At 32.6% G+C, this 16,737-nt stretch overlaps 1 protein-coding gene and 1 non-coding gene across 2 annotated transcripts; both read left to right on the top strand.

Annotated features, from left to right (window-relative positions):
* The first annotated feature begins 486 nt into the window (after positions 1–486).
* Positions 487–558, top strand: Trnaq-cug. The gene has a single exon. It is a non-coding gene; the product is annotated as a tRNA-Gln (tRNA).
* Positions 559–5,706: 5,148 nt separating this feature from the next.
* Positions 5,707–15,212, top strand: LOC115440801. The gene is made up of 2 exons (XM_030165267.2): positions 5,707–5,846; positions 13,791–15,212. The coding sequence occupies exons 1-2, from the start codon at positions 5,799–5,801 to the stop codon at positions 14,295–14,297; spliced, it is 555 nt and encodes a 184-aa protein (XP_030021127.1). The 5' UTR covers positions 5,707–5,798; the 3' UTR covers positions 14,298–15,212.
* The last annotated feature ends 1,525 nt before the right edge of the window (positions 15,213–16,737 follow it).

Below are 16,737 nucleotides of genomic sequence, written 5' to 3'. Positions count from 1 at the left end.
CATTTTTAAATTATCTACTCTTTTTTTATTTGTAAATAATATTCAAAATTCGAACTTCGCATCGATATCTGCATTTGCGGGACCGCAATAGTTAAATATATATTTCCTAAACTATTATGTTGACTTATTAATTTATTAAGTATCGAAAAGTCAGGCAGGCATAATTTTGTAGACAGTCGCGACTCGCGGCACGCAACGTCTTTGGTTCGATAATGTTTCGACTAAGTTGTACTTATCATAACGTGGAATGTCAAATGTTTACTAGATCTCACCAGATATAACAAAAGTAAAACATTTTAGATATAAATCAATGTTCTAGACTACAATTTAATAAACCATCAATTAATTAATTTTATTGAATATAGGTTGCTGCAAAATGCTTTAGTAGGTGATTATGACTATAATTTCGGTAAATTTCGCTACTAAAGCCTTTAAAATCTAGTCGTAATGCACAAGCAGGCTGTAGAATGACTTGCATTATGCAACGGTCCTATGGTGTAATGGTTAGCACTCTGGACTCTGAATCCAGCGATCCGAGTTCAAGTCTCGGTGGGACCTAAGTTACCTTTTTCATATTTATTTTTCTTTAACAATAATTAGTATAATGGATGTTATTATATTGAAATTTGCGTTTTAAAATGAAGAAATAAAATAGTTTTATGACTAACAGTTAATTAAAATAACTCACAATTTATAGGCGTAAAATTACTGGAATTGACAATTAGATATTGTTTATTTATATCGGCTTCATAAAAAGTGACCCAAGTTAGTAATTTCTAGACATTCACTCCTAAATTATGATTATTTTAGTCATTCTTCCCTATATTAAAGGATAAGGTAACAATAAAGATAAGTATATACTGATAAGCACACAAGAGGAATGAATGATGATGCATTTGTAATGTATAGCAATGAAGCCCTTAAGCACTTTGTTTTTCGGATCCTAATACTGACTAATAGTTTTGACATATTCCCTCTTAGCAATAAAGTTAGTTATTTATAGGTTTCTTAACTAACCAATGATACTTTATGTCTAATGTCAGAGACTTAAAAAGGCGGACAGCGGCTTAGTAATCTGACATAAAATAATCATAGGTGAAACCAATTTATTATAAAAAGGAATCGTTGTTTCACAATGTTTAAAAAAATATCATTTTCTTCTGCCAGTCAATATTAGGTGCTGTAAATAGCTCATTTAATTTAATTATCAATCAATAATTGACTGAATATTTTAAATATTACTTTTGTATTTAAACATATATGTCGAGTAGCATTCAATATTCCGCAGTAGAGTTTCAATAGCTGAATATAATAATAAATCAATTTTAGGTCATATGCGATACGACTTAAAATTATAAAAATATTCATTAACGACACGAGATTTTATTTCAAGTACACAAATATGTTGTGAATTTATCTTTACAGTATGCCTGAGGTCGCAGATTAAATAAATCTTATTTAAACAGCGAACAAGTCTTTCATTTTTTATGACATCATAAAAATTATCATTTTATTTCTTCCGTGTTAATACGCGTTTAGAAGGCTTGATTAAATTATAGCCATTATTATTGTTAAGATTTCAAACTTCTGTATAATTATAAAATGTATTTTTAAGTTATTTAAAGTGATTTCACACATCGTTATGTATAGAAATTATCTTTGTGAATTATCACTTGCTTTAACGGTGAAAGAAAACATTCTGAGGAAACCTGCATACCTGAGAAGTTCTCTACAGGAATTTCGAGTGTGTGTGAAGTCTACCAATCCGCACTAGACCAGGGTGGTGGACTAAGGCCTAATCCCTCTCAGTAGTAGAGGAGGTCTGTGCCCAACAGTGGGACAGTGTATAATACAGGGCTGATATTATTATTATTTATTTATTTGCACTTTATATACATAATAAGTATATCGGCGGACTTAATGCCAAAGGCATTCTCTCCCAGTCAACCTAAGGGTGGTGCAGAGATAAATAAGGTAGGTGCATAAGGATATTTAATAATACATAAACATACATAAAAGTAACTATAATGTAAAACTATATTAAATACAAACATAATATAAGTAATATTATAAATACATAAAATACATAAATATATAATATGTACTCGTATATACTAATAATATAAAGTTTAGAATTAAAGTGACAACTCTTCTGCTTCTTTTAACAAAAGCTGCCGTACTCTCCTTTTGAAGGCAAGCCGAGAAGTAGCCGCTCTAATTTCGAGGGGGAGTGAATTCCATAGAAGAATAGATTGGATAGCGAAAGAAGAGTGAGTGAAGTTAGAGCTATGAGATGGACATTTAAGGAGAAGATTGCTAGAAGAGCGGAGATTCCTATCGTGGCTATTACAGAGGTATTGGAAGAAAGTAAGTAAGTTATTACGTATAGTAATAGAAATAAGTATAGTATATTATAGTTGTGACAAATAACAGTAATTTTTATATCTTCGGGTTCGCAGTACGAATACAACCTTATCTACGGATATCCATTATGCCGCTTAATATTTCTAAGACCAGGAAGTGTCTTAACTCTTAACCCTTTTTAAAAGACCATTATATATATTGTTTGATATTTATAATTTATGACTAGAAGGGCAGTGAACCAGAAAAGATAATTTTAATCCTATTGAATGCATCCATTTTATTTTTGGTCCATCACCCTGGATCTCAACTAAGGGTCAATTGTTCCAAGTATTTTATATAAAAATTAAATGCGTTGTAAACAATAATTAAAATACAATATTAAATGTTATTCCAGCATTAACGAACAAAAATGCTTCTTGTCATTTAATTGTTAATCATGGAGGAATATCCACAATTATAAATCAAAAACGACCAGTTATGTTTAATGACTGTTTAAAATCTTATGTAACAATGAATATTAGCTAAACTAACATTTTGAAATAAAGCGGCTTCATTAAAAGCTATTTAGTCCATGGATTATTTCGTGTGAGCTCCTTTATCGATTTCATTCAAGGATCCACATTAGACATTATTATATAATAATGTTTTCATCCATTATTTGAAATAGCTGTGTAATACCAATTTAGTCTATTGCTGATATAAATCGTGCTACGTGATAATGTGAGAATTATACAAGCTAAGACTCCAGAAGCCATTCCAGGTCTATTAGAGTTGATGTAAATATTATTGAAATGGGATTTTGCTTCGCATACTCGTGACAATCGCGTTCTTTTTCGTAGCATAGATTTGATAAACCCGTACTGAGAACTTGGTTAGAAAATGTACGCATTTTTAGTCGAGAGATCTATTTAAATACATAGCAGTTCACCTTGTATGTAACTAAAAAAATTATACGAAAAAATATTGACAAACGACAAAAAACGTCGTAAAATTGTAACAAAATCCTACCGTTTGTAAAATTGTGCCAATTACTTGTTTAACCTATCTTATCAGTCACTATTTATGAATATGACCTTTAGCAATGATCCATTTTCCTTTCATAGTTTAAATCTGACTAAGGAAGACAAAATATCCAAATTTCTAAAATTCCCATAAGTATAAGGTCATATATGTTATATATTTGGGACCAGAATCGAATACTGAATACCTTCTCTCCTTAAAACGGTCCCTCAAATAACTTTACATACTCTATTATGCATTGTAATATTACTTATCATTGTAGACATGTCTTGGTTCTTCGGAAACTATTTAGTCCATTGAAATGTTACATTTTTTAGGCCTTACCTTGCGTTTTTTAGAGGACGCAATTTTATTTTTTTGAAGTGTAGGGGGGTCAGTGTAAAGCTAAAACCAAGTTTGTGGGGTCGCCACCCTTGACCCACGGCCGCCATCTTGAAAATAGGGGTTGAAATGGTTTTTACGATGTATCTCTTAAACTATTTAACTGACATAAAAAATTATAGACATTTTTTGTTGCACATTAAATTCTCTACAACTTTGGTCCAGTAACTTTTTGTCGTAGAACTATAAATAAAAAAGTTATAAGCGAAAATGTTAAGAAATTCAATGTTACGCAATGTCCACTGCAACGTCATCAGAACGTGTGTTTATAAGGTTCATAATACTTTTTTTTGAACTCTCATTACGTACAACACAAGCCCGCGGTTGTCGCGGTAAAATTCGTAAAATAGTTTAATTTAAACAAAACTAATTTATTTGAAATATTTACATTTCTAGTACAGGCCTGGTAGCGTATCGTATCGGCTGGCTGTCTATTTGATTGTCGATTGCTGTGATATCGGCTCTTTTGATGGCTCGTGTGTTATAATCACTGTTTGTTTGTTCTACGAACAGCGATTGTACTAACAACTAACCTAACTATTGTATGTCTGTCACTCATCAGTCAATTGTATCTAACTCGGTATTGAATCGTAACAATAATTGTTTTGCATAATTGCGATTGTTGGACGGGTTTTTTGAGATAAGTAAAAGTCCATAGTGGTAATGAAGGTAAATAATATTTATGTCAATTTTGGTTTTGAATCATAAGATAATATTTATTCGGATAAAGTACAACATAAATACATTAAAAATGTCAGTTGTATGTATAAAGTTGTCAATTTATTACACTTTACTATATTTGACACTTGAAAATGTTACTTTTATGACATAAAGGTGAAAATCCATATTTTCTATGCCAGTTTTGACACACGTGTAAATTTGTATATCGTAACGCGTCACATAATAAAAATTGTAGCGAAGATGTTTTCCACCTAATACGTCACAATACTTGAAATACCATAGCATAAAAACGTCATTTTCTCACATCAAAACAGAAAATTAAATAATGACGTAAACTCAAAGATTACTAAAATCCGTAGCACACACGGAAATGAACTCGGAACTGTGTCGTCATAGCCGGCTGTTGCTTCGTGCGACGTAAGCACGCTGGTTGACCCAAGGGCACTGCGACTCTACGCACAAACTACGCACGAATGGGAGCTTATGTGCTTTGAATTGATCGATTATTTCAATATTCTAAGTTTTGTCCGTGGTTTGGTTTGCGGCTTTTCCTGGGATAATAATCCATTGTCCTTTTATGGGATAAAATGTAAGATATTGTCTATCTATATGCCAAGTTTAACCCAAATCCGCTCACTTCTAACAGTTTTTGTTATGTTTGTAAGTCTTTAACAGATATCGCAACTTTTTCGTAAGTGCTATTTTTTAAATTTATTATATCTTTAGAATTATGTAGATAAATAGACGCATACGTTAATAAGTTTGTCGATTAAAACAGTAAATAATATTAAATGCGATTCGTATCATGCAACTGAAATGTGTTCCATGTTTTAACTCTATGTAGAGTAAATATTGGAATAACTTTTTTACACTACGGACTGAAGTAATGATGGTTCACGCCACGCCTGCCCATCATCTATTTATTTTAATTTGAGTATTACATGTCACCGCACTGCGTTAATTCCCCTGGGACATCAGGTGTTCATATTGCATTAAAGCAATAACATAATAGATTAATTTAATTCCAAGTAAAATATAAAGTTCATAGGGAAAGAGCCTAAAAATTGCCCTTTTGTGCTAAAAATCCCCACCGGCAACATAATGGTGTTAAAATGTAAAAACCACTCGGCTGATTGAGTTTTTCATACCCCTTTTAATTCGATTATGAAGCAATCAAAATGTGTCTTCCCTTTTACCTTAGGGACCCGTATGCGAGGCGGCGGCGCGCGGGGGAGGGAGATAAAACGAAATGTCGCAGCCCTCCCGCGTCATTCCCTCCCGAGTGCTCGGCGAGAGTTCACGTCACTCGTGGCCGCAAGTTCGCGCGAAGTTATTGTTTTGGAAGTTGAACCATGGTGTTGGCTGACATCTTGACGGAGACCAGAAGGCGTTGGTTGAAGGTGAGTTTGTTGTTTATTTTCGTTTGCAATTTTATGTAGCTGGATAGTGTTTAATAACTAAAGTGTTTCAGGAATTGTTCATTATTCATAAATAAATTTTGTGTTGGCTTTATTATTTTTAATCAGACATTAAACAGTATAGATAATTATACACGGGGCATTAAGACCCAATTTGTACTCTAAAAAGTTATTAACAATTAGTCATAAGTCGGTGTCTTATTTGAAATGCCCGTGTGACAAGATCTCAGAGCGTCCTTGGTTATTAATACAAAATTAACATATTTACAACAAATATGTTAATATACAGTTTAAAAACGTGTAAATCGCGACATGGAAAAAGTATTTTACATTTTTGTTTTATAATTTCATGGTACATTGTGTAACAGTGGCATGAGTGCAAATGTTTGCATGACAACCTTCCAAATGTCCGCTCTACATAATCTTAGAACTCTTGGTTTTTAATATATTATCTAACATCAAAGTCACTAAGTATTTAATTATAGTAATTAATATTATCTATGCTTTATATTCTGTGTGATTAGTAAAGCTTAATCGGTTACAATGTAGAGCAATATTTTTTGTATTATTTTGTACGTTACTTTGAATAATGCATGCATGCGACAAACTCACAATTATAGATATTTCTGTAAAATTGATTATACGGGTAATTATTGTTGCCATGGTAACCAATTTCGCTCCAATAGGTTTTAAAACTCTTTGTGTTTTTGTGGCGATCTTCGATTGGCCCAGCGGGGGTATTATTGATAAACGGTAGGTCATTGGATCGACAAGTATTATAAAAAAATATTTTAGTAATTATTTGTGTGTGGTCTGGATGCTTGATGGTTGTTGTATAGTTTTTTATACTATAATTATTATCCAGGGAACAGGGTCTTAACTGTATTGTCTATGATGTTACGTAGAAAGAATTTTTCTAATGCAATTTTCCAAGCGCTGGAAAACGTCACCGTCGCCAAGTGATTTATGTTTCAATTAAGTTGCTGTTTCACTATTTATGTCCATTCAAAATCTATTTAGGAAGGATTTATGTATCTTGATTAAAATAAGTGAATAGAGTCCACAGTACTAACTTATAACATTACGACTATCTGAAACTAGCGAAGAACAAAGCCAGTGATAGGTCAATTATAAATTTGAAAATTTTATAGATAAAAATATATGTAGAGAAAAAAATATATCGTAAAACAGTATCACACTTAAATATTAATTATCTTTATTTAAATGAAGTTAGAAACAGTTATTAGATAGAAGTATAATAAAAATAATAGTATAGTACCTAATGTATAAATTATTGAAACTCTAATACAACGCTTTGTTCTACGAAACACAAGTAGCAAAGTTGTTAAATACCCGCATAATATCCAAAACTTTAACAAATTTTAAAATAAACAAAATGCGAAGACAATTTATGTAGCCAACTTTACAGATCAAATCAGAAATATGTTTGAGTTATGTGTCTAGATCACGAAGATAGTAATTTCGTAGTAATTTAAACATTATTTTATGATAAACAGTCTTACTTACAAAAATTTCGCAAAGCTATGCTTAGTTAAAACACAAATTTACTCGATCAGCTGTTCGAATCGAATCAAAACCCGCCATCTTGCCTCTTAATAAGGTTTAAACTAGGAAACCGGTGATGTTGTCACAGCTATTTAAGCAATTCTTAATCACCTCATAACATTAAAACAACTTTATAAGTAAGACTGAAAATGTCGCCAAAATTTTGACGATCTGCGTAAATATCGTAATTATTCTTATCCATATTTTATTTAGCTTTACACTTTATAGAGTTAATAAGGGAGTCGAATGGTGAAATTTTTCAAAAGGTAACCCGAGGCAAAAAGAATTTAGCCTTAGTTAACATATCGCGCCCAATTTAATTGATAACAAAAACTAAGACAATCGGAAATAAACCTAAAAGGTAAGCCGATAGGAATCGGGTTGTGCCACTGGGCCTTGGAATACTAAACTTCAACGACGTATACAGCAATATTTTGTTGTATACGTCGTTGAAGTTTAGTTAAAGATATTTCTTTATGTTATATTTTGGTTCACAGCCGTTCGAATTAAATGTCCTCGCCATGCCGTGTGGTAACGTAAAAATTATCAAAATAATCGTTTTAAGTGTCACGCACGCATGTTTGCCATAACGTGTATGTAAATAATTAATAGGCTAGTTAGAAGCAGTGTTTGTTCGTCACATAGCAGATAAGCGAGCAGACGAGCGGGAACGCAAACACTTTCGGTAACGACGTGGGAATGTGTTCTCTAATTACAAAGTTGAAACTACGTTTGTGTCAATATTGTGAAGTTGACTTGATAGTATTTATCAAAATAAAAGTACGTGACGAAATAGTTTTATGACGTTTCAATTTGTTTTTTGTCTTAAAACATTTATTTTAGAAATTATCATATCAATATTTGTTAAAAACTGTTTCGTTTTAAAAACTGTACTATTTCTCTCCTAAATTAATTAATTATGAATGGCACGCAGAACTAAATTATAACAAAGTCCTGAGAATCGAATCCAGAATCTAATAATAACTAAAGTTTAAACCACAATGGGCGACGTAATGTACTCACACTAAACAATTCATCGAATCTTACAACTTCAGAGACCTTTAACACGTGCAAAGATCGCTTTGAAGACTTTAGTGGTTGGATATTTGATATTCATCTTTATTAATACATTAATATCTAAATAACTATGTTCAAATAGATGAGAATCTTGTGTTTTAGAGAATTCTCTATAGGAATACAATATTATAGAGTCAATAACAAATTTAAGTCTACACCAATGGCAAAGCATTTATACAACCAGATTCCTACCGGCTTCCCTTTTAGATCTATTTATGTTTGTCTTAGTTTTTGTTTTATTTTCAATTGGCCGCGATATATTAACTAAGGCTATTTTTTTTGCCTTGAATAATTTCACCAACACTGGTCTTCAATATGTTTTATTTTTTATAATTGTCACATTGATAGTACAGAATGGATAGTTACGAAACCATTTTTAATATTTTTTTACAGCGAGGCATCAACGGCCAAGTTATTTTTCGTAATGTTAAAAACAAGACCTTTAAAAGATTACAAATGATTAAACTATTTACTTTACGATTAGACATGTGTTTGTTGTATTTAGACTGTATAATTTGGCCTACTCAGAAAATTGTTAACAAATTATTAAATAATATTTACAAAGACGCGTACACATTCAATCTACGAATATTTAAAATATTTATACAGGAGTTGGTGATTTGGGGCACGCCCTAATGTCACACAAAACGTGTTCCCGATTGAGAAATGCATATAAGAAGCTGTTATCACAAATGCAAAAAATAGAAGCCTATGTTTATTTCTAATCATTAGAACATTCGTAAGAATTAATTATTGTTTTGTGAAGTCATATTATATTAATAACAATTGTTTTGTCGCGATCCATCTGATAACTATTCGACGATATAAAAACCAGTTCAATAATAAACTAATTGAGCTATGATTAATGCTTAAACTTACTCAAGTATGGAAATTCGACAAGTGTAAAAATTCCACTAATATAGTTTTCGAACTCATAGGTAACACCTAGAAATACTATGGTCTATTATATAAAAATACTTTTTACGTACGTATTAGCGCTACCAAATGCTTTGTATAAAAAATTCCTCACGCGGTGGTATGCTCATCGCTCAAGTTAGTTACCGGCTATTACACCCACAGTGAAGCACCATTCCACGCCTCATAACGTATTTGTTTACATTGTAGTTCATTAGCATCGTAATTAATATTGTTGATATCGAATATTGACAACGTTTGGTTAATTTATTGTCGCGATAATGTGATTGATAGCGGTGTAATCGGGTTGCCTGGTCCACTGTGAACCGCGCCTACTTGGAAGACAATAACCTGTGTGTATAGCATGCGGTCTCAGGCTGTCTGAAGTTTCCAAGATATTAGAATTTTTTATTAGGTCTCATAAGATATGGTTCGGTAGGTACAACTGTTATTTTTATTTCTGCTGCCAAACAACATAGTTCTAATACTGTTCTGGTTTGAAGGTCATTGTTCAATTACTGGGCACTTAACAGCTTATAATATATTTCAGGGAGTCGAGCGTCGAGCGCGATACAATGGCGCGCCGTTCTTTATAATTCAAAGATTTGTATTGTGTCGATATTATGTATGAGCGAGCATGTCGCTTACCGTCCAACCAGCAGCTATCTCATCTCAGCATTGAGACGTTTAATAATATTACAGTTTATTGATAAATAATAAAGAAGCCGACGAGTTTGGAATGAATTATCTATGTAGAATTGTAAGCTGATTTGGCTTAGGCAAGTTTTCATCTCTGTAATCTGAAGTTAATTTCCATTTTCGATTTATATATCGGTAGGTATTCCAAAGTGGTTGGTATATAATGGCACGTGCCGTTGTTTTCCTCCCATTCTTTTCTTATCACAATGCCAAACATATCGTCCCATAAGATCTCTCAAGTCACCTCTCTCTTTCAGCACTGAAATAACAATATACCTTTCTTGGTACGAATAGAGTCGATTTTTCAACGTAAGTGTATTGAGGCCAGCTACGCGCACCGTCCTACTTTGGTTTGGTACCATTAGGTCCAGATGTTATCAGCGCGAACCCACCGCATCGGGCACAACTCATACATAGTAAATATTACTCTTAATGCGGGCAGAAAGTCTCTGAACACGAGGTGAAGGTTGTAGAAGACAAAAAGTACACAAAAACTATTTCTTTGCTGAAAAAATATTAAATCTTTCTTTTATTACTGCGAGCCTGCTTCAATGTTTAGGATATGCATAATTCAAATATGTAATATTAGAAGCAGTGTTTTAATATAAAGATTTTGGCATTCTTTTTTGGAATTAAATTCTTTATTCTCTATTCTCTTGGATCAATTTCTTTTATGAGAAAGACTTTCTTAACTTTCTCCACACTCGCCCGTAAAACAGAATGCAAATTAAAGTTTATATTTAAATTCTTTATTTTTGTCACGCGCAACGTTTGAGCTGAGAATCTCTGTTAAGACTTTATATTTGAAACTTCTCGCGACGCCTTTGAGAGTTTGATCCACCGCAAGATTAAAGTCACAAGTTTGTGTAGAGTTACAACTTGCGACTTCGAACAAGGTTAAGTTTAGTATGCTACGTTATTTTAACAAGATTTATGATATTTTAACCCAATTAAATTATAAGTTGTTCATCGGGCAGTATATGCCACGATGAATAGCTTCATTACTTCAGGGGCCCAATGAAGATCTTTGTCGAATATCAATGTATTCTTTGTTTTATAATTTCTTTTTAATCGGCTTTAAAAACACTCTGATGTCTCAAGATGACTGGACTATATTTTGTTTTCAAGATACATAATTTTGATCTATAAGAACCAGTATGGTAAAAACCACAAAACTTTTGATCTTTAATCTAAATTTCAAAAATGTTTTAAAAAAACAAGAGTTAGCCAAGCGTAACGCACGTGACGATAAACAGTGAACCCCATGGGAACGTCATGGTGACCGACGCTAACGGCTGGCCATACTGAATTAATTACTATTTTTGCAATCGAAATATTAATTGACGTCATGTTTTATAGCTTAAAATTAAATACGTAAACGCTAGAGTAATTAAAATGTATATATATATATATATATATATATATATATATATATATATATATATATATATATATATATATATATTGTTTTAAAAACGTAAAATAGATAACAGCTCAGTTATTTTATGCTAATCTTATATGTAGAATAATAAATCTTTCTCTCAGAATTTAGATGGCCTGGTTGACCCTGGAACGAATTATTGGAGAATTATGTAATAAATATCAGTTTTCATGCTATATACTACATTATAAAATTGTAGTCAATATCTTTAAAGTCAATAAAAATATTTATTTTTCCACAAATTTCTATCAACAAATGAACTCATCAACAACTAGTTAAAAGTACAAAGTATTCCAGAAGTTTCCTACAACAAAATCATCAAGGTCAGTACGATACTACGGGCTGAACAGTTATGTGCAAATTGCACAAAAACTGTGGCCGCGCCGTGGGAAAGTCGGGGCGGCTGCGGCGACGGCACGGGCCACCTGTCTGAGGGTGCAGATACTTGATGCTAACTGTACGAGGGGACGGACGCGTGGGCTACCCATTGTGGGAATAACTGTACAGCGCTCAGATAAACAATTATCTGAGGACTGAACAGTGCAATATTGCTATTGTGGGAGTCAAATTTAATATGTTTTTATGGGGTTTTATTTTAATGCTAGATATGTAGTATTGTTTAAGAATCAGCTGCTGTAGACTAAATTCGTCCACCTTTAGAGTGTCTGCATATGAATTCTAATAAATAAATAAAATATAAATAAATTATATAATATATCTATTCACATACATATATACAAAGAAATATTAGCAATTTTAAACGCTATGAAAATTGTTAATAGATTAAAAACAATAAGTTGACTAATTTAAGAAATAAAATGGTAAACCAATATATACGAAATAAAAATAAATAATTTCTAAGAAAAAATAGATATTTGGTTACGTTGATTTAAATAAAGTGGTGGGCGACGAAGTGTTTGTAAACGAGACGAGGATTTGAGCAGAATAAATACGGTATTCTTTAGTATTTTCGTTCTGTTCAATCAAACGTGAAATATTTAGGACGGCTGTTGTATTTTCGACAGCATTTACTTCCATTGTTATGAAATTGAAAACACATTTATTTATATTCGTATAATAATTATTTACCTATATACATAATGAATGAAGAAGTTGGTAACGTACTGTTCTATAATTTATATTTGAGCATTTTAGTTATGATTTAGCATTATCTACTTGACGACTTGATAAAGGTAGTAGGAACACGCTGGATGCAGGTCGCTTTCGACAGGTTCGTCTGGAAATCTTTAGTGGAGGCCTATGTTCAGGAATGGACTTTATGTGCTTGATGGTCATGATAGTGATGATTATCTAAGACAATTGCTTTTAAGCCTAGTGCTGTGAATAGATTAAAAAAACATTGATAGTATTTCTTAATTTTGTAAATACTGCACAAAAAAGGCGTACATTGCCAAAAGATTAAAAAAACATTCAGGGTATTGCTTAGGTTGTAAGTACTGCACGAAAAGTCGTACATGCAAAAGCTAAATTAATTGGATTAATATCAACTATCGCAGAAATATCATCTCTTATATCGATATTGTGCGTCGTATCAAAAATAATACATTACGCGCCACAATGTACGTCAGAGGCGCCTTCGACCTTAATACTCTTTATGTTAGACACCAATCACATTATCCTTCGTCTATTACTTATAATCATGGCTCTACGCACATGAATATACACTGTCTGAGACATGACAAGAAAACTGAAAGGTTTTGGACATCTAGATGTAAAAAAATTTACGTTTTATACAGAAGGCGACCAAATTTTTAGGGCTCGTTTAAGTTTAATAGGTTTATGGATAATCCTATCCTATGGATATCCTTATTGTCAAATTTCTGATCTGTTTTTCCTATAAAGTTATTATCATATCATTATCGTCATTAAAAAAGCATATAAATAGTTTAATGAATTCTAGAACACAATTGTTTCGAATTTGGCTCGTAAGAAATACAGCCGTTAAATGTTAGACATCATTAGGTGACAGATATTATTCAATGTTTACACTCATTAGCGATTGTCTTGTTATTCTATTCTCTCGCAAGCCTTGCACGGGTCTACGTTAATTTGACTTAATCTTATGTCTGAAATCTGTTTATTAATATTCATAATCTGGATAAGATTTAGTAACAAGGATTACCTTTGAGCCCCAAGTAATTATAACGCTTACTCTCAATAACATATTAATGTTTTGCTTATTAAAGTTCAATTTCCATCTTCCACAGGCCTTCAAGTTGTTCAAGCGTAGCAAACACCGCAAGAATGCTCGCAACCGCATCTCCCCTGCGCTGGTCCGGTCGCCCTCGTACAGCGGCACCGTTGACGCGCGCGCCGAGATCGACGTGCAGCGGTTCTGCGCCTGTCGCACCTCCCTCCCTCCATTGCACCTCGCCGCCAACGACTCCTACGAGAACGCCTCCTTCTACAGCGGATACAACAGCTATAACAGTTCCAGAGTGAACAGTCTCGAAAGCTACAGGACGAATGAGTCCAGTGCCCGTTCTGACTCCGCCTATGATTCAGCTCGTAGCAGCCCTGCTCACACCAGAGTATGTTACGCAACAGTCACCTACTTCAACGTCAATGATAGTGAAGATAGCAGCAGTATCCGCACAGAATACACGCTGCTTGATGATGCAGAGGCAGAAAGGATTGGGGATGTTGACGAGGATGAAGATGAACGAACACAGAACATGATAAATGAAAGCATCGAGCTCGTCAGCACGTTATGAACGGTCGGTCGCTTGTAATTAGTTTATTAAAATATTAAAGACAACGAAGTTACATTTCGTGTTGGTATGCGAGTATTGATTTAGAAGCACGACGTAAGTGATATTATAAAATGTTAAGTTAGAATATAAATTTATAACGTACAATTAATTTATGAAGATATTAAGTATTTAGGCAACTATTTCATAAAGTTACGCGTATATTACAGTACGGAATTCTGCGGTGTCGCAGTTTTCTCTGAAGAATTTGTAAGGGAAATTCGGACATTGAAATTTCTGAGTAACCTAGAATTACCTAGAACCTATTATAGAAGATGTACAACATTACATCTGATATAGAACTAAGAGTAATTTAGGTGAATTGTTTATCTCTTAAACATTAATGAAGTCATTAAAAGTACTTACTGTAAAGACCTATGACATTCCGATTTGGTAGTAAACATCATTCTGCTTGATTCTAAGCACTCCATATTTCCTTATGGAGGTATTGAAAAGCCATTTAATTACCTTTCTTCCATTTTATTCCGACCGAGATGTGTGATTGGACTTATGTGATGTTTGTGAGTAAGTTTATTGAATATAGTTCGTTAGACGTTTAACAGAAGAGTGAATGTCTTGTTTGTACATTGATAAAGTATATTAAGGTATCCAGAGTTAAACTTTACGTAAAGAACTTTGATCTGCTTTGACTTTCCTAAGGTCTTTGATCTGATTTGGCAACATTTTAATTGAGGACAAATTTGTGTTTGTATACAATTTGTAATGGCTTGTCCCGTTTTCCATTTGTAATGAGAGTTCGATGTCCCGAGGCGTCTACCAAAGCTTGTGATATTGTGAGTTTACGTTTAGATTATTGTAAATGTTCGAGAATGTTGATCTCAGTTGTATATATTCTATAATTATATTATGTGAACATTATTTGTTGGTTTTATTTCATTATATACAGAAAATTAAATCGCTATTTAAATAGAAATCAGAATACAAGATTTCACAAAAACTGGGCTAGGGGTAAAAAAAAGTCTTATATACTTATACTTAATAAACAAAAACGGTAGAAAGGAAGGACATTGTAGCCAGTGTAACTACTAGACGTAATGAGACTTAACACCTCATGTCTCAGAATGGCGAGCGCAGTGGAATACCAAACAATACTTTAAAATCAAGGTGTTGGATGGTGTTTCTACTGTTTATGGGCGGTCGTATCGCTTACCATCAGGCGAACGGCAAGCTCGTGTCATCATCTAAATAATTAAAAAAATATTTCAAAAGCAATTAGTCTAGAAAAATATACAAAAAAATGAAAAAAATTAAAGCATAATACTCAACAAAAGCAAATTGGTGTGAATGAGTAAGTTGTGCAGTATTAAAAGCAGGTTAAACCGGTTCCAGGGACCAGTTAGGTGTTCCTTTAGGGTATTCATATGTTGACAATAATATTTGCCACAAAAGATATTATTGTTAGTGGATTTATTTATGCATTGGTTTAATTTTCACTAAACTGAGTAAAACAGAAATCTTGAATGATTTACTAATGATTATTATACCTAAATCTGATCCAAATGGGAAATTTGTGTCGATTTTGGCATTGATTTTATGATTTTTAGAAATTTGAATTACTAAGGAGACATTGTTTTTTTTTTACAAAGATTGTTCGTTCAATGATAACCACCATGTTTGTCCTTAAATAACAACAATACAAGTCAGGGTTTCCAATTAGAAAGTATCTACGGGAGAGTACTACACTGCATACGCGACCCACGTTAGATGTTAAGTCTAATAATGCACAGTTATTACACTAGCTACAAGGTAAGTAAAAGTAGCTGAAATGTTAAAATCGCCTTTACCCGTTGAGTTTTACTGAAACATGTTTTTTTTTATATGGAATAAATGTTGGTAAGAACACACAAGTGTACAGACGATTTGAAGTTTTGAATTTGTTGTTTATTTATGTAGGTGATTGTACAACTAAATCAATATACTTCAGTCTTTGTAAATATATTTAATATGAGCAGATTCATTTTATATTATTTGATTAGAGATCTTCAAATATTTTTAATGAAATTCTCTTCGGTTTAAATGTCAGATCCTTGAAACGAGTACGTCTTATTTTAAGCAAAAGGTTAGACTTGAGTGGTTACAATAGTTAATTTTAAATTCTTGTTAATAATAGAGTGGAAGCTCGTAATCATAGCAAATCTGAAGTGTTAATTAATGACCTCGTAAAGTGTTATATTGTAAATGAAAAAAAACTTGGCATTGACTTGATATTTTACATTAATCCGCCTATATACCATGTTAACAAAGTGTAAAAAAAAATTGTTATTTTTCATTATTGATACTTTTGGATCCAAAAACATGTATCAAGACTATCAATATTTGTATTATTTTTCAATGTGCTTTGACCTACTGTTGTCAATACAAAACACCCTTCTTTCCAATAAGA

The sequence above is a fragment of the Manduca sexta genome, chromosome 25, assembly GCF_014839805.1.
Source record: "Manduca sexta isolate Smith_Timp_Sample1 chromosome 25, JHU_Msex_v1.0, whole genome shotgun sequence".
Taxonomy (NCBI): domain Eukaryota; kingdom Metazoa; phylum Arthropoda; class Insecta; order Lepidoptera; family Sphingidae; genus Manduca; species Manduca sexta.
The sequence above is the reverse complement of the archived record's forward strand: the minus strand, read 5'-3'. Positions and strand labels throughout refer to the sequence as shown.

Excerpts from the sequence above, each read along its gene's own strand:
- LOC115440801 (XM_030165267.2), top strand. The coding sequence starts at position 5,799 with ATGGTGTTGGCTGACATCTTGACGGAGACCAGAAGGCGTTGGTTGAAG. Across the intron at positions 5,847-13,790 it reads CCAGAAGGCGTTGGTTGAAG|GCCTTCAAGTTGTTCAAGCG; the intron begins GTGAGTTTGTTG and ends CATCTTCCACAG.